The sequence below is a fragment of the Panthera leo genome, chromosome B2 (genome assembly GCF_018350215.1).
Source record: "Panthera leo isolate Ple1 chromosome B2, P.leo_Ple1_pat1.1, whole genome shotgun sequence".
Taxonomy (NCBI): Eukaryota; Metazoa; Chordata; class Mammalia; order Carnivora; family Felidae; genus Panthera; species Panthera leo.
The window spans coordinates 3,085,895-3,102,433 of NC_056683.1; the positions used below are offsets into that span (position 1 = coordinate 3,085,895).

At 43.8% G+C, this 16,539-nt stretch overlaps 1 protein-coding gene across 2 annotated transcripts; it reads left to right on the top strand.

The window, feature by feature from the left end:
* The first annotated feature begins 1,473 nt into the window (after positions 1 to 1,473).
* LOC122219344 (zinc finger protein 883-like) lies at positions 1,474 to 16,158 on the top strand. 2 transcript variants are annotated; one of them, XM_042937527.1, is made up of 4 exons: positions 1,474 to 1,928; positions 2,389 to 2,479; positions 9,063 to 9,126; positions 12,827 to 16,158. In XM_042937527.1, the coding sequence occupies exon 4, from the start codon at positions 13,011 to 13,013 to the stop codon at positions 14,931 to 14,933; it is 1,923 nt and encodes a 640-aa protein (XP_042793461.1). In that variant the 5' UTR covers positions 1,474 to 1,928; positions 2,389 to 2,479; positions 9,063 to 9,126; positions 12,827 to 13,010; the 3' UTR covers positions 14,934 to 16,158. The 2 variants fall into 2 exon arrangements, 1 of the variants encoding a protein (XP_042793461.1); XR_006202350.1 differs by lacking the exons at positions 9,063 to 9,126; positions 12,827 to 16,158 and adding an exon at positions 3,215 to 3,866.
* The last annotated feature ends 381 nt before the right edge of the window (positions 16,159 to 16,539 follow it).

The window sequence follows — 16,539 nt, forward strand, 5'->3', positions numbered from 1 at the left end:
GTGAGCTCCTGTAGCCAAATCATGGGTGACCTTGGGCAAGGTATTTAACCTCTCTGAGACCGTTTTCTCATGTGTAAAATGAGGTTAATAATAATGACATCAATCACTTATTCAAAAATTATTTGGTTATCTACAATGTGCCAGTCTCTGTTGGAGCTTATGTTTTGAGGTGAAATGTGCTAAAACACATCTGATAAGGACTACCAGGAATAAATGTATAGTCCAACAAAATTCGGTTTATTCATTCGCTGAACAAGGTAGACCTTTACCAGTAGAAACATGGAACATCTCACAAAGAATGAAGCAGGGTTATTGTAGGATTTCGAGGAAGAGTAAATTTTAGGTAAAATTAAATAAAGCAGCATTTTTTTTTTTTTGATGGGCTCAATGCAAGGTCGGTCTGGATTAAAAAATAGACACAGGCCTGTTGTTTTAGAAATCTCCAAGTTAACATAAACGTGACATGTTGTGTGTGAAAATGCTGTATCTGAAGCTCTGCACCCGGTTTGGAAATAGAGATTGTTTCTGTTGAAAATGGCTCGAATTCCCCTGGCAAGAGTGGGATGTTGATGTATCCTGAGAACGATGTCAAATAGTTTCTGACGGTCTCTGATTTTAGTAAAGAAGATTTCTTACTAGTTTTTTCTTAAAAAAAAAAAAAAAAAAAAAAAAGGAGTAGCAAGGCAAAGGTGGGCATACCATTAGTAAGAACGTAGGAAATCTTTAAAGAGGATCATTGTGCGCCTGGGTGGCTCAGTCGGTTAAGCCTCCAACTTCACCTCGGGTCCTGATCTCACAGTTCAAGCCCCACGTCAGGCTCTGTGCTGACAGCTCCGATTCTGTATCTCCCTCTCTCTCTCTGCTCCTCCCTGCTCACACGCTGTCTCTCTCTCAAAAATAAATAAAGATTAAAAAATTTAAAAAAAACCCTGAAATTTCACAACTGCAATATGTATGACCAATTGGGGAGAAATATTTGCTGTTAGCTTTGCAGCAGGCTCTATCCGTGTCATCTGAGTCTGGTTAATGGCAGAGCTGACTTCGCTTTCTCAAACGAGATAATACATACAAAGCGCGGAGAAGAGTGCCTGGCACACAGTATGCGTTTAATAATCATTGCCTGTTGCTATGGAATCTGATTTTCCTGTGGCTCTGGGATTTTAGTGGTTCAATGTATGTCGAGGGACGATAGCAGGAGGCTTCCTTTCTCCTTCGCTTACGAGAGCAGAGTCAGTGCTGTAAAACCGAGGAACTAAACTGCACGCGAGTTACTCAAGAAAACCCCACTCCCCGAGGCTGTGCCGCACCGACCAGACCCGGACAGTATACCGAACGTTCTCCCAGACAAGTCCGGCTCCCCAGCGGCCACGCCCAGACCCCGCCCAGTTAGGGTCACGTGGACGTCTGCAGACCCGCCCCCCCCCCCCCCCCCACCCGCCGAGTCCGCGCAGCCGCAGACGTGGCTGGGAAATGTTTGCGGAGAAAGAGCGGGTCCTGTGGAGCCGAGAGCTGCTCAGGCGTAGTTCCTTTGGGACCGGGACCCGGTAGTCGGTGCCCCTGGCTCGGGACTGGTGGGTCAGGTCCCGCAGGCCCCGAAGTTTCGCAGGGCCTTGCCCTTTCGGAAGGGGCGGGGAGTCGCCTTTTCACCTGCGCCAGCTGTGGCCCTCGAGACGGGCGGGGTCGGGGTTCGGCACGCCCACCCCCCCGGGCCCGGATCTGCGCGGTGTCTTCGAGGGGCTCGGTCTCCCGGGTGAGGCGGCCTCCGGGCCTCGGAGCCCGGCGCTGGCGGCCCTGGTGGTCCCACGCGCGGCCTGGGGGTCCCGCAGGGAGGAGCGGAGGGGACTCGCCCCCCCCCCCCCCTGAGCCATTGAGGGAGCAGAGCTGCGGTAGCGCCGGGAGGCAGCCTGCGAGAGGCCCCGGCGGGAGAGGTGAGACCTCGGCCGGGCGGGGTGTGGGGGTGAGGTGGGCCCGGGACGTGGGGACACAGCTGTCCTGTCGCTTCCCCGGGGACTCAGCACGAGGAGGGGAGGAGCTCTTCGCGAAGGTGGGGAGACAGGTGGGATCTGTGTGGAGCCCCGAGCAAAGCCCCTCCGGTGTCGCTCCCCGGGACCCCTCCTCCCACGCCGGCCTTTTATCCTTCGCGGCTCAAGGAAGAAGGCCTGGTTTGATCAGTTTCAAAGTCACCGTACCGCAGGGGGGCGTGCCGATCTAACAGCTGTACGGACAGGTGCAGCCACCAGCACCCGCAGGATGCTCGCCACACGACCTGCCTTTATCGTGGTCACCCCTGCCCCCACTGCTGCCTTCATCGTAGTCACCCCTGCCCCCCACTGCTAACCGCCGGTAGCCGCAGACCGTGCCCCATCTCTCTCCTTTTGTCTTTTCCAGAACGTCCTAGAGATGGAATCTGACTCTGTATAACCTCCTGGGGCTGGCTTCTGTCACTCAGCACCAGGCCTTGGAGACTCATTTGTCTTGTGTGAGTTCCGTATCGCTCAGTAATATTCCACTAAATAGACGGTAGTTTGTTTGTTTTTCATCTGCTTACCTGTTAAAGAACATTTAGATTGTTTCCCGGTTTTGGTAACTATGAATCATGCTGCTCTAAATGTTCAGGTACAGGTTTTTCTGTGAACATAAGTTTTCATTCAGCCTGGTTTTGAAAAGCAAACCGGTCTGAATTTGAATGCTGGTTTGAGATTTATTGATTGTGCGGTGACCTGAGACCAGTTACTTAACTTTGTTGAGTAACTTTATCAGGGAGTTGCTGTGAGGTTAAATGACCCAGCGTATCCGTGGTTCTCCACTTTTTCAGACTCAGCAGGCCCTTTTTTATCACAAGTATTGTGGAATGCCCTCATTTCTATCCTGAAATGAAATTTATGAAATGGGTAAAACTAACGTACATAATTCTTAAGGCTATATAATGCCCTAACTTTAGAATAAAGGAGAAAGAAAAAGGAACGCACTGCAACTCAGGCCCCCCCCCCCAAAAAAACAAAACAAACAAAAAACAAACAAACAAAAAAAACCTGACCGAATCTTAGTAAAAACTCAGAACAAAGTACCTTGATTTCGATGGTAGTTGCCTTTATAGAAAAATCATTGAAAACAAAATAATCACTGAAAACAGAAACAAAACTCTGTGGTTGTGTGTAAGGAAGATTTCAGTTCTGGCCTCCTCAAACCTTGAACCGCTCTATTTTCTTCACAGATGGCAAGGAAAATACAGTCTCTCGGCTGAGAACCCTTTCACCCTCCTGAAACCAACATAAATCTGCCCAGATCTGTGTCATCACATTCTTCATCCCTCCCATGTTAGTAGAGGGCTGTCTGCCCTTCTGTCTGCACCTTGGATCCCATCCATCCTACATTTCCAAGACCTTTAATTTTCCCTTCTCCCTCTTCATAGTTTATACACCTTTGCAACTGTACCCTTCCTATTTTTTGCCCAGCTTTGAGGTGTATTTTACATACAATTATCTTCATCAATTTTATTTGAATGGTTTGAGTTTCAACAATTGTTTATGGTTGTGAAACATCTACCAAATCAAGATCTAGAACTGTATTGTCCCGATTGAAGAACCCCCTAGCCATAGGTAGCTATTTAAAGTTAAATTAATTAAAATGAAATGAAATTAAGCGCTCACCTCCTTACTTGTACTAGCCATATTTCAAATCCTTATGGCCACTGCTGTATTTGACAGCCCAGGGACAGAAAGTTTTCCTCATTTCCGAAGTTATTTTGGACAGTTCTACTCAGTGCTTCTATAGCTATAGCTCACAAATTTTGATTTGTTATGTATGTTATCATTATGTTCAAAATATTTTCTTACATTTCTTATAACTTGATAAGAAGATAAATAAAGGGGCTGCTGGGTGGCACAGTCTGTTAAGCACCTGACTCGTGATCTCCGCTCAGGTCATGATCTCGCAGTTTGCGAATTCGATCCCCACATCGGGCTCTACGCTGATGGTGCGGAGCCTACTTGGGATTCTCTCTCCTCCTCTCTGTCCCTCCCCTGCTTGTGCCTGCACATGCACTTGCTCTCTCTCTTGCCAAATAAATACACTTCTTAAAAAATTTTAAAAATAATAATTTCTTGAATAATTGATTTAGCACTGTTTAGTTTCTAATTATATGGCGATTTTTTTGGATATCTTGTTGTGACTGGTTGCTAATTCCATTTTTCTCAGAGAATATATTGTGAATGATCTCAGTCTTCTTACATCTGAAAAATGCCTTTATTTTACTTTCATTTTTGAAAGGCATTTCCTCTGTATATACAACTCTAAGGTGACAGGTGTTTTCTCTTTGTAAGAACTTTAAAGAAGTTCCTCCATCGTCCTCTTGATCGCATGGTTTCTGACGTGTTGTCTGTGTTCTTCTGTATGCAATGTGTCTTTTTTCTCTCTGGCTGATTTTTAAGATTTTCTCTTTATCACTAGTTTTGACTAAATTGATTATTACATGCATTGGTTTAGTTTTCGCCGTGTTTCTGAGCTTAGAATTTGTTGAACTTCTTGGGTCTGTGGGTCTGTAGTTTTCATCAGATTTGTACAGTTTTCGGCCACTATTTCCTGACATACTTTTTCTGCCCCACTCCCCCAGTCTGTAGATTTCAAGTGCACAAATATTAGTCTGTTTAAATTTGCCCCCCACCTCACTGATATGCTGTTCATTCTTTTAAAAAAAAATTTATTTATTTTTGGAATGTTTCTGTTGCTATCTGAAGTTCACTAACCTTTACTTTTGCAGTGTCTACTTTGCCATTGACCCATCAGTGCATTTTTCATCTTGATCATTAGTCTTTTATTTCTAGAAATTCTGTTTGAACCTTTTTTTAAATTTCCTCCACTGCTCTCTACTTATTTGGACACGTGGACTGTAGCTGTATTAATTGTAATTCTCACCTCTCTTCATTCAGATTAGTTTCATTTGACTGATTCTTTTTCATTGTGGGTTGTAATTTTATTCTTTTTTTTCCTCTAGTGATCTTTGTTTGGATGCCAAGCATTATAAATTTTTCTTTTTGAGTGCTAGGTAGTTTTGTGTTCCTAAAGGTATTTCTGAGCTTTTATCTGGGATACTTGGAAACAATTTGATCCTTCCAGGTCTTGCTTTTAAGATTTGTTAAGTGGGATCAAAGCAGTTCTCAGCCTAGGGCTAATTTTTTCCTCATACTAAGACGACCGTTCTGTGGATTCAATGCAGTATTTCGTGTATCGTGCAGTTTCCTAGTTTGGCTGTCAAAATGGGCCCTGTGTGAGCTCTGTGCACCATTACCTCTAATACGTTTAAGTAGTTCTTTTCCTGGCCTTGAGTAGTTTCCTCACACGCATATGGTGATGTACACCTTGCTAAATACTCGAGGGGGGCCCTCTGAAGATCTCCAGAGTTCTCTCTACAAGTCTCTTTTCTCACTACTCTGTTCAGCAAACTCTGGCCACATAGGCCTCCCCAGACTCCGCACTCCCCCTGTTCAGTTCTTACATATGGATCCCCTAACCCTATGCTACAGCCTGGAAACTCTGCAGGCAGGCAGTTGGAGAGATTAGTTATCTCTTGCTATATAACAAGTCACCCCCGACACTTCGCAGGCTTAAAACAACATGCATTATCAGGAATGGAACATGGCTTAACTGGATCCTCTACTTCATGGTCTTTTGCAAGGCCTGCAATCAAGGCATCAGCGAGGTCTGGGATCTTATCCGAAGGCTCAAGCGGGGAAGGATTCACTTCCTAACTTACTTAAGTGGTTGTTGGCAGGATTCGGTTTGTTGAGTTCTTGGACCGAGGAACTTAGCTTCTTGTCGGCTCGTGGATGGAGGCCACCTTCAGTTCCGTGCCACACAGACCTCCAGTGTTTCAGCCTCTTCAGAGTCAGCAAGAGAAAGAGTCCACTACCAGGACGGAAATAACATTCTTTAGTAACCTCATCATTCCCTCAGTGTTGCAATATTTTATTGGTTGACGCGTGTTACTCAAGAGAAGGGAATTACACAAGGCTGGGAATGGGTCCCGGGTCATTGAGGGTCATCTCACAGGCTGCCTACCACACCAGGGCAGGGGTCACCGTTATTACTGGACGTCTGGTATCTTACCATTGTTTTATATATTTTGTCCTCTGTCGAAATCCATATTGTCACCTCAAGTTTTGTCATTGTTCATATATTTCTTGGTTGTTCCAGGCAGGAGGATAAACCTGCTTCTTGTTATTTCACCGTGGCTAGAAGTTCATTGTGGCTAGAAGGGCAAGTCTCAGCTCGGCTGCTGATTCCCATCTGTTTAAACCTACTGAGTATTGTTCTGGCCTGGCATCTGGTCTGTCCTAGTGAATGCCCCTGGGGACTTAAAGTGTGGATTCAGCAGTCGTTGGATTTGTGTACTAAATAGCAAACAGGTCAAGGTGTCTGGCAACGTCATTCAGATCTTCTGTGTCCTTACTGTTTTTTAAAGTGCATTTGGTCAATTGTTGAGAGATGGCTGTTGAACATTAAGAAACGTCCCTTTTCAGCTCTGACAATATTCTATCTTGAAATCTGTTATTATCTGACAATATAGCCATCCAGCCTTCTTACAGTTTGCATAATAAATCTGTCTCTATCCATTTACCCTTGATCTATGACTTCACATAGGAAGTAATGTCTCTTGTAGAAAGTATATAGTTTGTCTTCTCTATCTTGATCTCTGCCTTTTAATCGGAGAGCTTAGAGGGGGATTAGACAGGCTTTTTTCTTTAAGAGCCAAATGGTAAATACTCCAGCCTTGGTGGGCCATTCACTCAACTCTGCCAATAAAGAGAAAGCTGCGGGGGGGCGCCTGGGTGGCTCAGTCGGGTGGGTGGCCGACTTCGGCTCGGGTCATGATCTCGCGGTCTGTGAGTTCGAGCCCCGCGTTGGGCTCTGTGCTGACAGCTCAGAGCCTGGAGCCTGTTTCAGATTCTGTGTCTCCCTCTCTCCGACCCTCCCCCGTTCATGCTCTGTCTCTCTCTGTCTCAAAAATAAATAAACGTTAAAAAAAAAAAAAAAAAAAAAAAGAGAAAGCCACGGTAGACGGTGTGTAAATGAATGGGTGCAGCTATGATCCAGTAAAACTTTATCTTCAGAAACCGGTATCGGCCAGATTGGCCCTCAGGCCATAATTTGTCAACCCCTGGTTTCGACTATTTGAATTTACTGTAATTACTGGTACGTTTGGGTTTGTCTCACCATTGTTCATCCCTTTGTTTTCCCCTGATTTTCCTTTTTTCTGTTTTGTGGACCATTTAAATACTTTTAGATATTTGTTTTAAGTTTTCCTATTAGCTTTTTAGCTGTGCTAAAAAGGAGCTGTTCTCCTTTTCATTATTATTTTTAGCAGTTCCTCTAGGGATTACAATATACATCCTTAATTCTTCAGTCTTCTTAGCATTAACATTTCACTTCCCGCAAAAATGTGGAAACCTTACAACCACATAGGTCCAATTACCACACTCCATTCTTTTGTTCTAGCTGGCTCATGTATTACCTGTACATATGTTATGAATTGTACTAGGCAGTGTTATAATTTTTCCTTTACATAGTCGTATGTATGATTAAAAATTAGATAAAAGCAAGCTCTTACATTTTAATTTACCCAGATATTTACCATTTCTAATACTTTAAATTTCTTTGTGGGGATCAGAATTTCCATCTGGTGTCATTTTCCTTCATCCTGAAGAACTTAATCGCTTCGGCAACAATCGGGAAAAAAAAATCCAAAAGACACGCTTGGTCGTCTGTCAGTGTGCCTTGTGTGTCCAGCTTGTCACCACGCCCTGTCAACGTTGCCTCCTACGCGTATTGCCAATGTGTCCCTTCTTTCTGTCTCTGCTCACTTTCTCTCTAATCCGCGTTCTCATCTCACCTAGATTTCTGCAGCATCCACACCAGTACTGTTTCGTGTCCATTCTGGCCTTTCCTACTCCCTGCCAGAGAGAGAGCCTTTCTAGCACCCAGATCTGCTTTTGTCATCTTCTGTCCCCTCCTCTGAGATGGCTTCTTCCTGTGTCAGGTTGAAGACTGTATGCTCTTGCCCGGGCTGTGACCTCCCAGAGCTGGCCTCTCCCCCTGCAGTGGCATTCTCCACCCCCCCCCACCCCCCCCACCCCCACCCCCCCCCCCGTTCATTCATACACCTTGTCTGCTCCGTGCACGCGGCATCCTTCAGTGTCTCAGTGATGCTGCCTTCGCACCAGCTGTTGCTTCCTCTGCTTGGGGCGCTTTTCTTTATCTTGTCGCCCCGGTGACTCCTACTGATCCCTCGGGATTTAGCCCAGCATCGTCTCTTCAAGTAAACCCCGCCGAAACCCCGACCAGGTCAGGTCGCCTTATTAAAGACGCTCATGGCCTCACACGACTCTTCTCTATGACACCTGTCACAACTATAGTTACATATTTGTTTGTGTGACTATTTGGTTATTGTTTATCTCCTAGACACTCAGCTCTGTGTGATCAGGTACCATGTTTTGTTAAGCTCTGTATTGTCAGTATTGAGCACCGGGTTCAATAAATATTGGTTGAAAGAATAAAGGTTTATTCATTCAGTCATTTATTCCAAAACAGAGGTATCCGAAGCGAGCACCAAAAGCAGAGGTATCCTAAAAATACTTGGAAGGAGAAAGATAATCAGGAGGCATTATTATAATGGTAAAATGTGCAATTCTCTGTGACACCAGCTGGGTGTCCAGTTCAGTTCGGACCCTAATCAGAGCTAGCGAGGACCCCAGGGGGTACGTGCTCAGTCTCACAGGACGGCCCCCCCACTTCAGATGCCGGTGGCAAGTAGCGGGTCCCCGGATTGCCCACGACCCGTCTGACTTGGCTACAAGTCAGAGGGTCCCATGACCTCCCTCCTTGGATTAGATCATCTGCCAGGACAGCCCACGGGACCCAGGGAAACGCTTAGGTTGACCATTTAGTGGATTGTCAAGGATGCGATAAAGGTTACAGATGAACATCCAGACGAAGAGATACCTGGGACAGGGTTCCCAAGGGTCTGTTCTGGTTTTTTTTCCGACTTTATGCTTTTTGCTTTTTAGGTTTTGGGGGTCCCGTTGCTGCATTCTCTTGGAGACGGTCTTGTCAACGGTGTCCAGTCTGCTAGTGAGTTCTTCGAAGGCACTCTTCGTTTCTGCTGGTTGTGTTTTAAATCTCTAGCATGTCTTTTTGGTTGTGCTTACACCGCCCATCTGCTCTTGCCTGCTGTCTACTTTCTCCATTCGACCATTTAGCTTATTAATTACAGTAGTTTTAAATTCCCAGTGTCAGAAGTCCAGCATGCCCGCCGTGTCTGCGTATTCTACGAGTTGGCTGTCTCTCCCCATCGTACTCAGTGCACTTACAAAGAGCGTCACTCCTTTTCTTTCAGGAGAGTCTGATTTCCTTAGCCTCCTTGTATCTATTGAGTTCGCTGTCCTTCACGAACCCACCTTCTCATGCTGTGCGTGACAGCGCAGAGCTCCAGTTCACCTGATTTTCTGACTCCTCCGTGGGTTCCTTCAGTGGTTTCTGTTTGTGCCTCTTAATAACGGGTATCTGCGAAAAGTTGTTCTCCAGTGGTTGTTGTGGTTTACGGGCTGAAAATCCCTCTTAGCATTTATACAGTAGATGCTCTCAAACATGTACTGTTCCAAATATTAGGGTAATGGCTTTAACACACCTTTAGCTTTAAGTAATTTCTAGGGCTTGGTTGCCAAAAAAGGACAACAACAAACAAACACACACACACCTGGCCGGACTTATCTTTAAAAACGGCTGTCATTGGGGCGTTCTCATAAGAAAACCACCAGCATTTGTCCACTCACCAAGCATTCGTCAGGCATAGTCTGTGCGCCAAAAACCATGCCAGGAGTTGAGGGCTCGGAGGTTAAAGACTTTAGTCCGTGACCTCCAGAAGCTCAACGTCCAGTGAAAACACTGGTGGGTGCCGTGATGGAGTAGTGCGGACACAGCATGGGAGCAGTGGTGAAGAAGGGGCTCTGGGGCTGGCTTTAATCCTGGCTCTGCCACTTACTAGCTGTGCAGCCTTTGCACAAATGCCCTAAACTCTCTAAGCCAACATGACCAGTAGAAATATAATGCAAACCACATGTGTCATTTAAAAAATTTCCTAGTAGTCATGTTTAAGAAAAGTAATGAGAAACAAGTAGAATTAACTTTAAGGATATCTTTTATTGAATCCCGTATGCGTAAAACTTTTTAACACGTAATCAATATAAAAAGTTATTAATGGGACATTTTCCTTTTTTTTTTTTTTATCTTCAAAATCTGGTGTGTATTTTATACAGCGTACAGCTCAGTTTGGCGTGGCCATGTTTCTGGTGTCCAGCAGCCACACGTGGCTAGAGGTCGGTGCACAGGGCTTTATGGGTTTATGCCCCTTCCCTCACTCGTAAAATGGAGACAAAAATAGCTTCTACCCGTGGAGTTCCAGTAAAGGATAAGTGATTAAATACATGTAAAGTACTTAGAACAGTGATTGTTCAAAGCATAAATGCTTGTTAAACATTAGCTGTTATTATTTGTAGGAACAATTATTTTATGATGACAGAGGCTAAGAGAACATAGATAAGGAGCCTAGAACGGGTGACGTTAGAACTGAATCCTGAAGAATGAGCAGGAATCGGCATAGCAAACAGTAGGTGGTTCAAGGGCAGTTCTGGACAAAAGATCAAGTGCAGGGAGACGTGAGAGACTTGATAAGTGCTAGGAAGTGGACACAGGGTGGCTGGAGCGTAGGGTGTGTGTGAGAGTGACAAATGGTGAGGCTGACTGGTGATGGGTCAGCTCACGAAGGACCTCCGTCTCAAAAGTAGGAGAAGAACTTAAGTATTTGGAAAAAATTCACACCGTAAGTGGTATTGAGGACTGGAAAGAGGCCAGATGGGAGGGCTTCCCTGATGTCACACAGATAGTCATAGAAAAGTGGGATTAAAGCTCTGGATTTTCTGTGTCTTTACCCATTATCCTCTGCTCCATCAGGCAGCTCCCTAGGGCAGCAGAGATTAAGATTCAACTCTGGAATTCTGGCTTATGTGTAACTTGAGGCAAGTGACTTCAGCACCCTGAACCTCCCTTAAAGTAAGATCCTGTTTTCCACCTCACGGGGTTTTTAGGAGAATTAACTATGTCAATATTGTGGGTCAGCTTGGAATAAATTCAATAACTGTTAGCTCCACAGCCAAAAGAGTCTTCCAAGTTTCTTTCCCCCCAAGACAAGAAACAGTAACCCTGGAGACACAAATATGTGCACATCAGATAAGGGGTAAACAACAAAAGGCATGGCTTTTAGGTATTGAAATTAGAAGTTGAAACAGTACAGTAAATATTGTGGGAGATCCGGAAAATGGGAGTTAAGACTGTCATGGGGCTTATGTAATTTGAGTGGGGCTCTAAAATATGGTCAAGATTTAGGTGGGCAAAATCAGGAAGGAAGGAAAGAAAGACTTTGGGGGCAGGAGAAGGAATGATGGGTTACATGAGGAATGAACGTTGAATGTTGGGAATACAGTTAATAAGACCACTAATTCCTTGTGTTTAATGCTTGCCTGTGATATGCCGTGATCACTGAAAACAGATGTTTAAGTGAACAAATCTGCTTACTATCCCTTCTGGGGAACCTTACCAGCCCAAAGTAAAAGACTGCATAGGTGCTAACACTTGGGGGTCGTCTAATGAAACAGCCAAGTCCGTGCCCAGCAGTCCTGCGATGAAACCCATCATTTATCATGTCCTTACACACAAGCACTTAACTTTCAACCAGCACATCGGTAACTCGGTCTTAAGCGTGAACCCATAATTAAAGACTACTTCTAGACACGCTAACATAGAAGATGAAGGGTCATCTCTCTTGTTTGTCTTCTATTCATAGTGTTTCTTGTCTTTCTGTCCATGACTGAGAGTAAAAAAGAAATACGTTGTCCTTGGAAAGCCATGAGAATTATTTTTCATTGCAAAAGAGTAGATTTCTCCCTATTCAAACTTTCCTTTTCTTTCCCTCTTCTTACATTAAATGTAAAACAGTAATGTCAGTAGCAGTTATTCACCAAAGGGGAATTAGGTAAAAGTATTGTTTTGTGTAAGTCAAAAAAACAAATTTAAAAGAAATGTTTTTGTTGTTGTTGTTTTTAAGCTTTTCTTTTTATGTACTCTCTGCACCCAACATCAGGCTCAAAAAGAAAAGTTTTTTTTTTTTAATGTTTATTCATTTTTGAGAGAGAGAGATAGAGTGTGAGTGGGGGAGGGGCAGAGAGAGAGGGAGACACAGAATCGGAAGCAGGCTCCAGGCTCCCAGCCGTGAGCACAGAGCCTGACACGGGGCTCAAACCCACGAATTGTGAGATCATGACCTGAGCTGAAGTCGGACACTTCACTGACGGAGCCACCCAGGCGCCCCAAAAGAAAAGGTTTTTTAAAGAGACATTTAAAGAGCTCTTAACGGGCTTTGGGATAATAGTTTCAATGCTGACTAAGTACTTTTCTCACAGAAGACTCCCTAGAAGCCATTTCTCTTTGATCACAGTTCTCCTTTCCTAATACCTCCTCATCTTCATGTTCTTCTTTTTTGTAATCTCTTCAGTTTAGGCTTTTCCTGAACCACCTTCTCACCTGACCGTGTTTGCTCCATTCCCTTCGGTCACTTTGATTTAGCTCCAACCCCTTCACACCACTAGCATTTTCTCCCCAGAGAGCAGGTAATATTTACATCGCCCTGTTGTTATGATCTCAGTGTTTACAGCTTCATGACCCCATTCCTCACAGAGCAGCTTCTTATATTCCAGCTTTGGACTTTCATGTCTTGCAGACGGCAAGTCTGGACCTGAAGCCGAGAAGTCAACACTACAGCAGCAGGACATTTTCAAAGAAATTCCATCCCGAGGAATAAACACGGAAGAACTTACAAAGATAAAGTCTGTATTGGGAGGTACCTGGAGACCCAGAGAACAGTTTAAGAATCAGCACATCTGGGACAAGACAAAGTCACCTGCATGGAAATTCCTGCCCAAGAAAGAGGTATAGAAGCTAATGAATTTGGAAAAGCTGTCACTGTACAATCAATAGTTTCGGAGCAGTGTGTGCCTGCAGAACAGTGTGTTCGTGAACATGCTACACGTGGGAAAATCTTCCAACAAAACTCAGACTTAATTATACAAAGGGAGTGTGATGGAAAGAGACCTTGTGAATGTAGTGGATGCGGGAAAGCCTTAAGAGACCACACCACTCTTATTCAGCATGAAAGAACGCATACTGGAGAGCGACCCTACAGATGTAACGAATGCGGAAAGGGATTTAACCAGAGTTCCCACCTAACAAACCATCAGAAGACTCACACAGGGGAAAAGCCCTACAAATGCAATGAATGTGGGAAGGCCTTCAGTTATCGTTCAGTCCTTATTCAACATCAGAGAATTCATAGTGGGGAGAGACCTTATGAGTGCACTGAATGCGGTAAGACGTTTAGTCGTAGCACATACCTTACTCAGCATCAAAGAATTCACACTGGTGAGAAACCCTATAAATGTCTTGAATGTGGAAAGGCTTTTAGCCAGAGCACGCATCTTACTCTACATCAGAGAATTCATACCGGAGAGAAACCTTACGAATGCAGTGAGTGTGGTAAAACCTTCAGTCAGAGTGCACATCTTACTCAACATCAAAGAATTCATACGGGAGAAAAGCCCTATGAATGTAATGACTGTGGAAAAGCCTTCAGTGATCACTCCGCTCTTATTCGACATCATATCATCCACACTGGGGAGAAACCTCATGAGTGCAATGACTGTGGGAAAGCTTTCAGCTACTGCTCCGACCTGATTCAACACCAGAGAACACATACTGGAGAGAGACCATACAGGTGCAGTGAATGTGGGAATGCCTTTAGTGACTGTTCAGCCCTCATCCAGCATCAAAGAATTCACACTGGGGAGAAGCCCTATGAGTGTAGTGAATGTGGGAAAGCCTTTGGTAACTACTCAGCTCTCACTCGCCATCAAAGAACTCATACTGGGGAGAAACCCTACGAATGTAAGGAATGTGGCAAAACCTTTAGCAGAAGCACATACCTTACTCAACATCAGAGGAGTCACACAGGAGATAAACCATATAAATGTCATGAGTGTGAGAAAACTTTTGCCCAGAGTTCGTTCCTTACGCAACACATGAGGGTTCACACTGGAGAAAAACCCTACAGGTGTAATGAATGTGGGAAAGCTTTCAGTGACCGCTCAGGGCATATCCAGCATCAGAGAACTCACACTGGTGAGAAGCCCTATGAATGTAATGATTGTGGGAAAGCTTTCAGTTTCTGCTCAGCCCTTATTCAACATAAGAGAATTCATACTGGAGAGAAGCCCTATAAATGCAGTGACTGCGGAAAAGCCTTTAGTGATAGGTCAGCACTTATTCAACATCAGAGAACTCACACTGGAGAGAAACCCTATAAGTGTAACGTATGTGGAAAAGCCTTCAGTCAGAGTACGAACCTCAGAAATCACCAGAAAACTCATTCTAGTGAAAAATCCTATAAATGTAGTGAATGTGGAAAAGCCTTTAGTTACTGCTCAGGCCTCATTCAACATCAAATCATTCATACTGGAGAGAAGCCTTATGCATGCAGTGAATGTGGCAGAGCCTTCAGCCGGGGGACGGACCTTAAAAAACATCAGAAGACTCATACTGAAGAGAAACTCTACAAATGTAATGAATGTGGAAAAGCCTTTAGCCAGAGCACGTATCTTACAAAACACCAGAAAATTCACAGTGCAGAGAAAGCAAATATACATACTGCCTGTAGGAAAACCGTTAAGCAAAACTCTTCTGTTCAACGCGAAAAATCTCACACTGGAGAGAAATCCTCTGAACGCCTTGAGAGTCTGGCTGCTGTGGAGACCAGGGAAACAGAAGGATCATGAAAACTGTCAACTAGAGTGGCCACATGGCTTAGTGGGAAGAGCGCATTTATGGGTTTTAGAGGTCCTGGGTTCTAATCTCAGCTCTATTACTAACTAAGTGCATTGCTTACTTGAGGGTAAGTCACTTTACCTCTTTAAACCTTAATTTACTCACCTGAAAAATTTGAAGGTCTGACTAATTGATCTTTAAGATCCACATTTATTTTATTTATTACCAATGTAGGCTTTTACAGAGGTGATTCTTAAATTGTGACCTATTTATTCTACAGCAGTTTTGATTTACATTGTGAGGATGTGGCCGTCATTATGGATTCAGTAAAGATATGGCCTACACACTATTTATTACCATGGGTCCTCCAAAATTAAACATACTATGAATATTCAAGGAAATTAAGAGATAAAGTAATATGAATTCTGTTAATTATTGCAGTAGGAAGGTTGGGATCTTTTCTTGATTAAGAATATGGTGTTGGATAAAACCTCAAAAAGAATGAATCAAATTATTGGTAAAGGCTGGGTTACCTAGAATCCACCCAAACTTAATGGTGCAATATAAATTTTCTCTATTAAGTTCAATTGGTTGCTATCATGTCCCAAGTGAAAAGGAACTGGAAAGCAGTTCTAAAGTCTTGAGCAGATTTCTAAGAACAGATGAAATTGGAAAGTGTATTTGCCATTTCCACCTAAATATGTAAAGGCCACGTGAATGAAAATGAATGTTGATCTAGGAAAGTCTGTTGGTCTCTGGTCTTTTTCCTGTGACTACAGAGACAATAGCCTGAAAATATGAAGATTTATTTCAGAAGCCTGTGATACTAAGTTGACCAGTTAATTTTTTTCCAGATTTACTGTCATGCCTGTGCATTGTTTTATAATCAAAGAAACAATATTTAAAAGGAATTTGATAACTAAGCAAATTTAATGGTTTTGGAATAGGAGACTACTTTAGCAAATTATGCAATGGATTTAAAAACTCTGAGCACAAGTTTAAGACTGTCATAAAGCTGTTTTGTGGCATTTTTGTTGTTGCTTTCTCAGCCTGTTTCCCCCTGCAGCAAACATCGCTTTCCCACTCTGACCATGTGCTAACTGCACTTAGTATACCCTTCTTGTTTACCTTTCTCAGCCCTGTCTCTTTCAAGCTTCATCTTATGGCCTGGCACACACACAGTGTCGGGTGGTGGTGGTGATGATGGTGATGATGATGGTGATGACGATGGTGATGATGGGGTGATGATGGTGATGGTGGTGATGGTGATGGTGATGATGGTGGTGATGGTGATGATGATGGTGATGGTGGTGGTGATGGTATGATGATGGTGGTGATGACAGTGATGATGGTGACGATGCTGGTGATGATGGTGGTGATGGTGATGATGATGGTGATGACAGTGATGCTGGGGATGATGATGGTGATGATGGTGATCAGCACTCATCTCTTTTTTCTTTGCATTTCTGTAACATTTATTCACATGGACTTTTTAGTACCTAGTGGTTCCTTGATGCTCAGTAGGAATATGGAAAGTAGGTTCTATACCTTAGTTTTGAACCTTCACAGAAACTAAGTCAAAGTAGAAATATAGTAGATGTTCAATAATCTTCATTG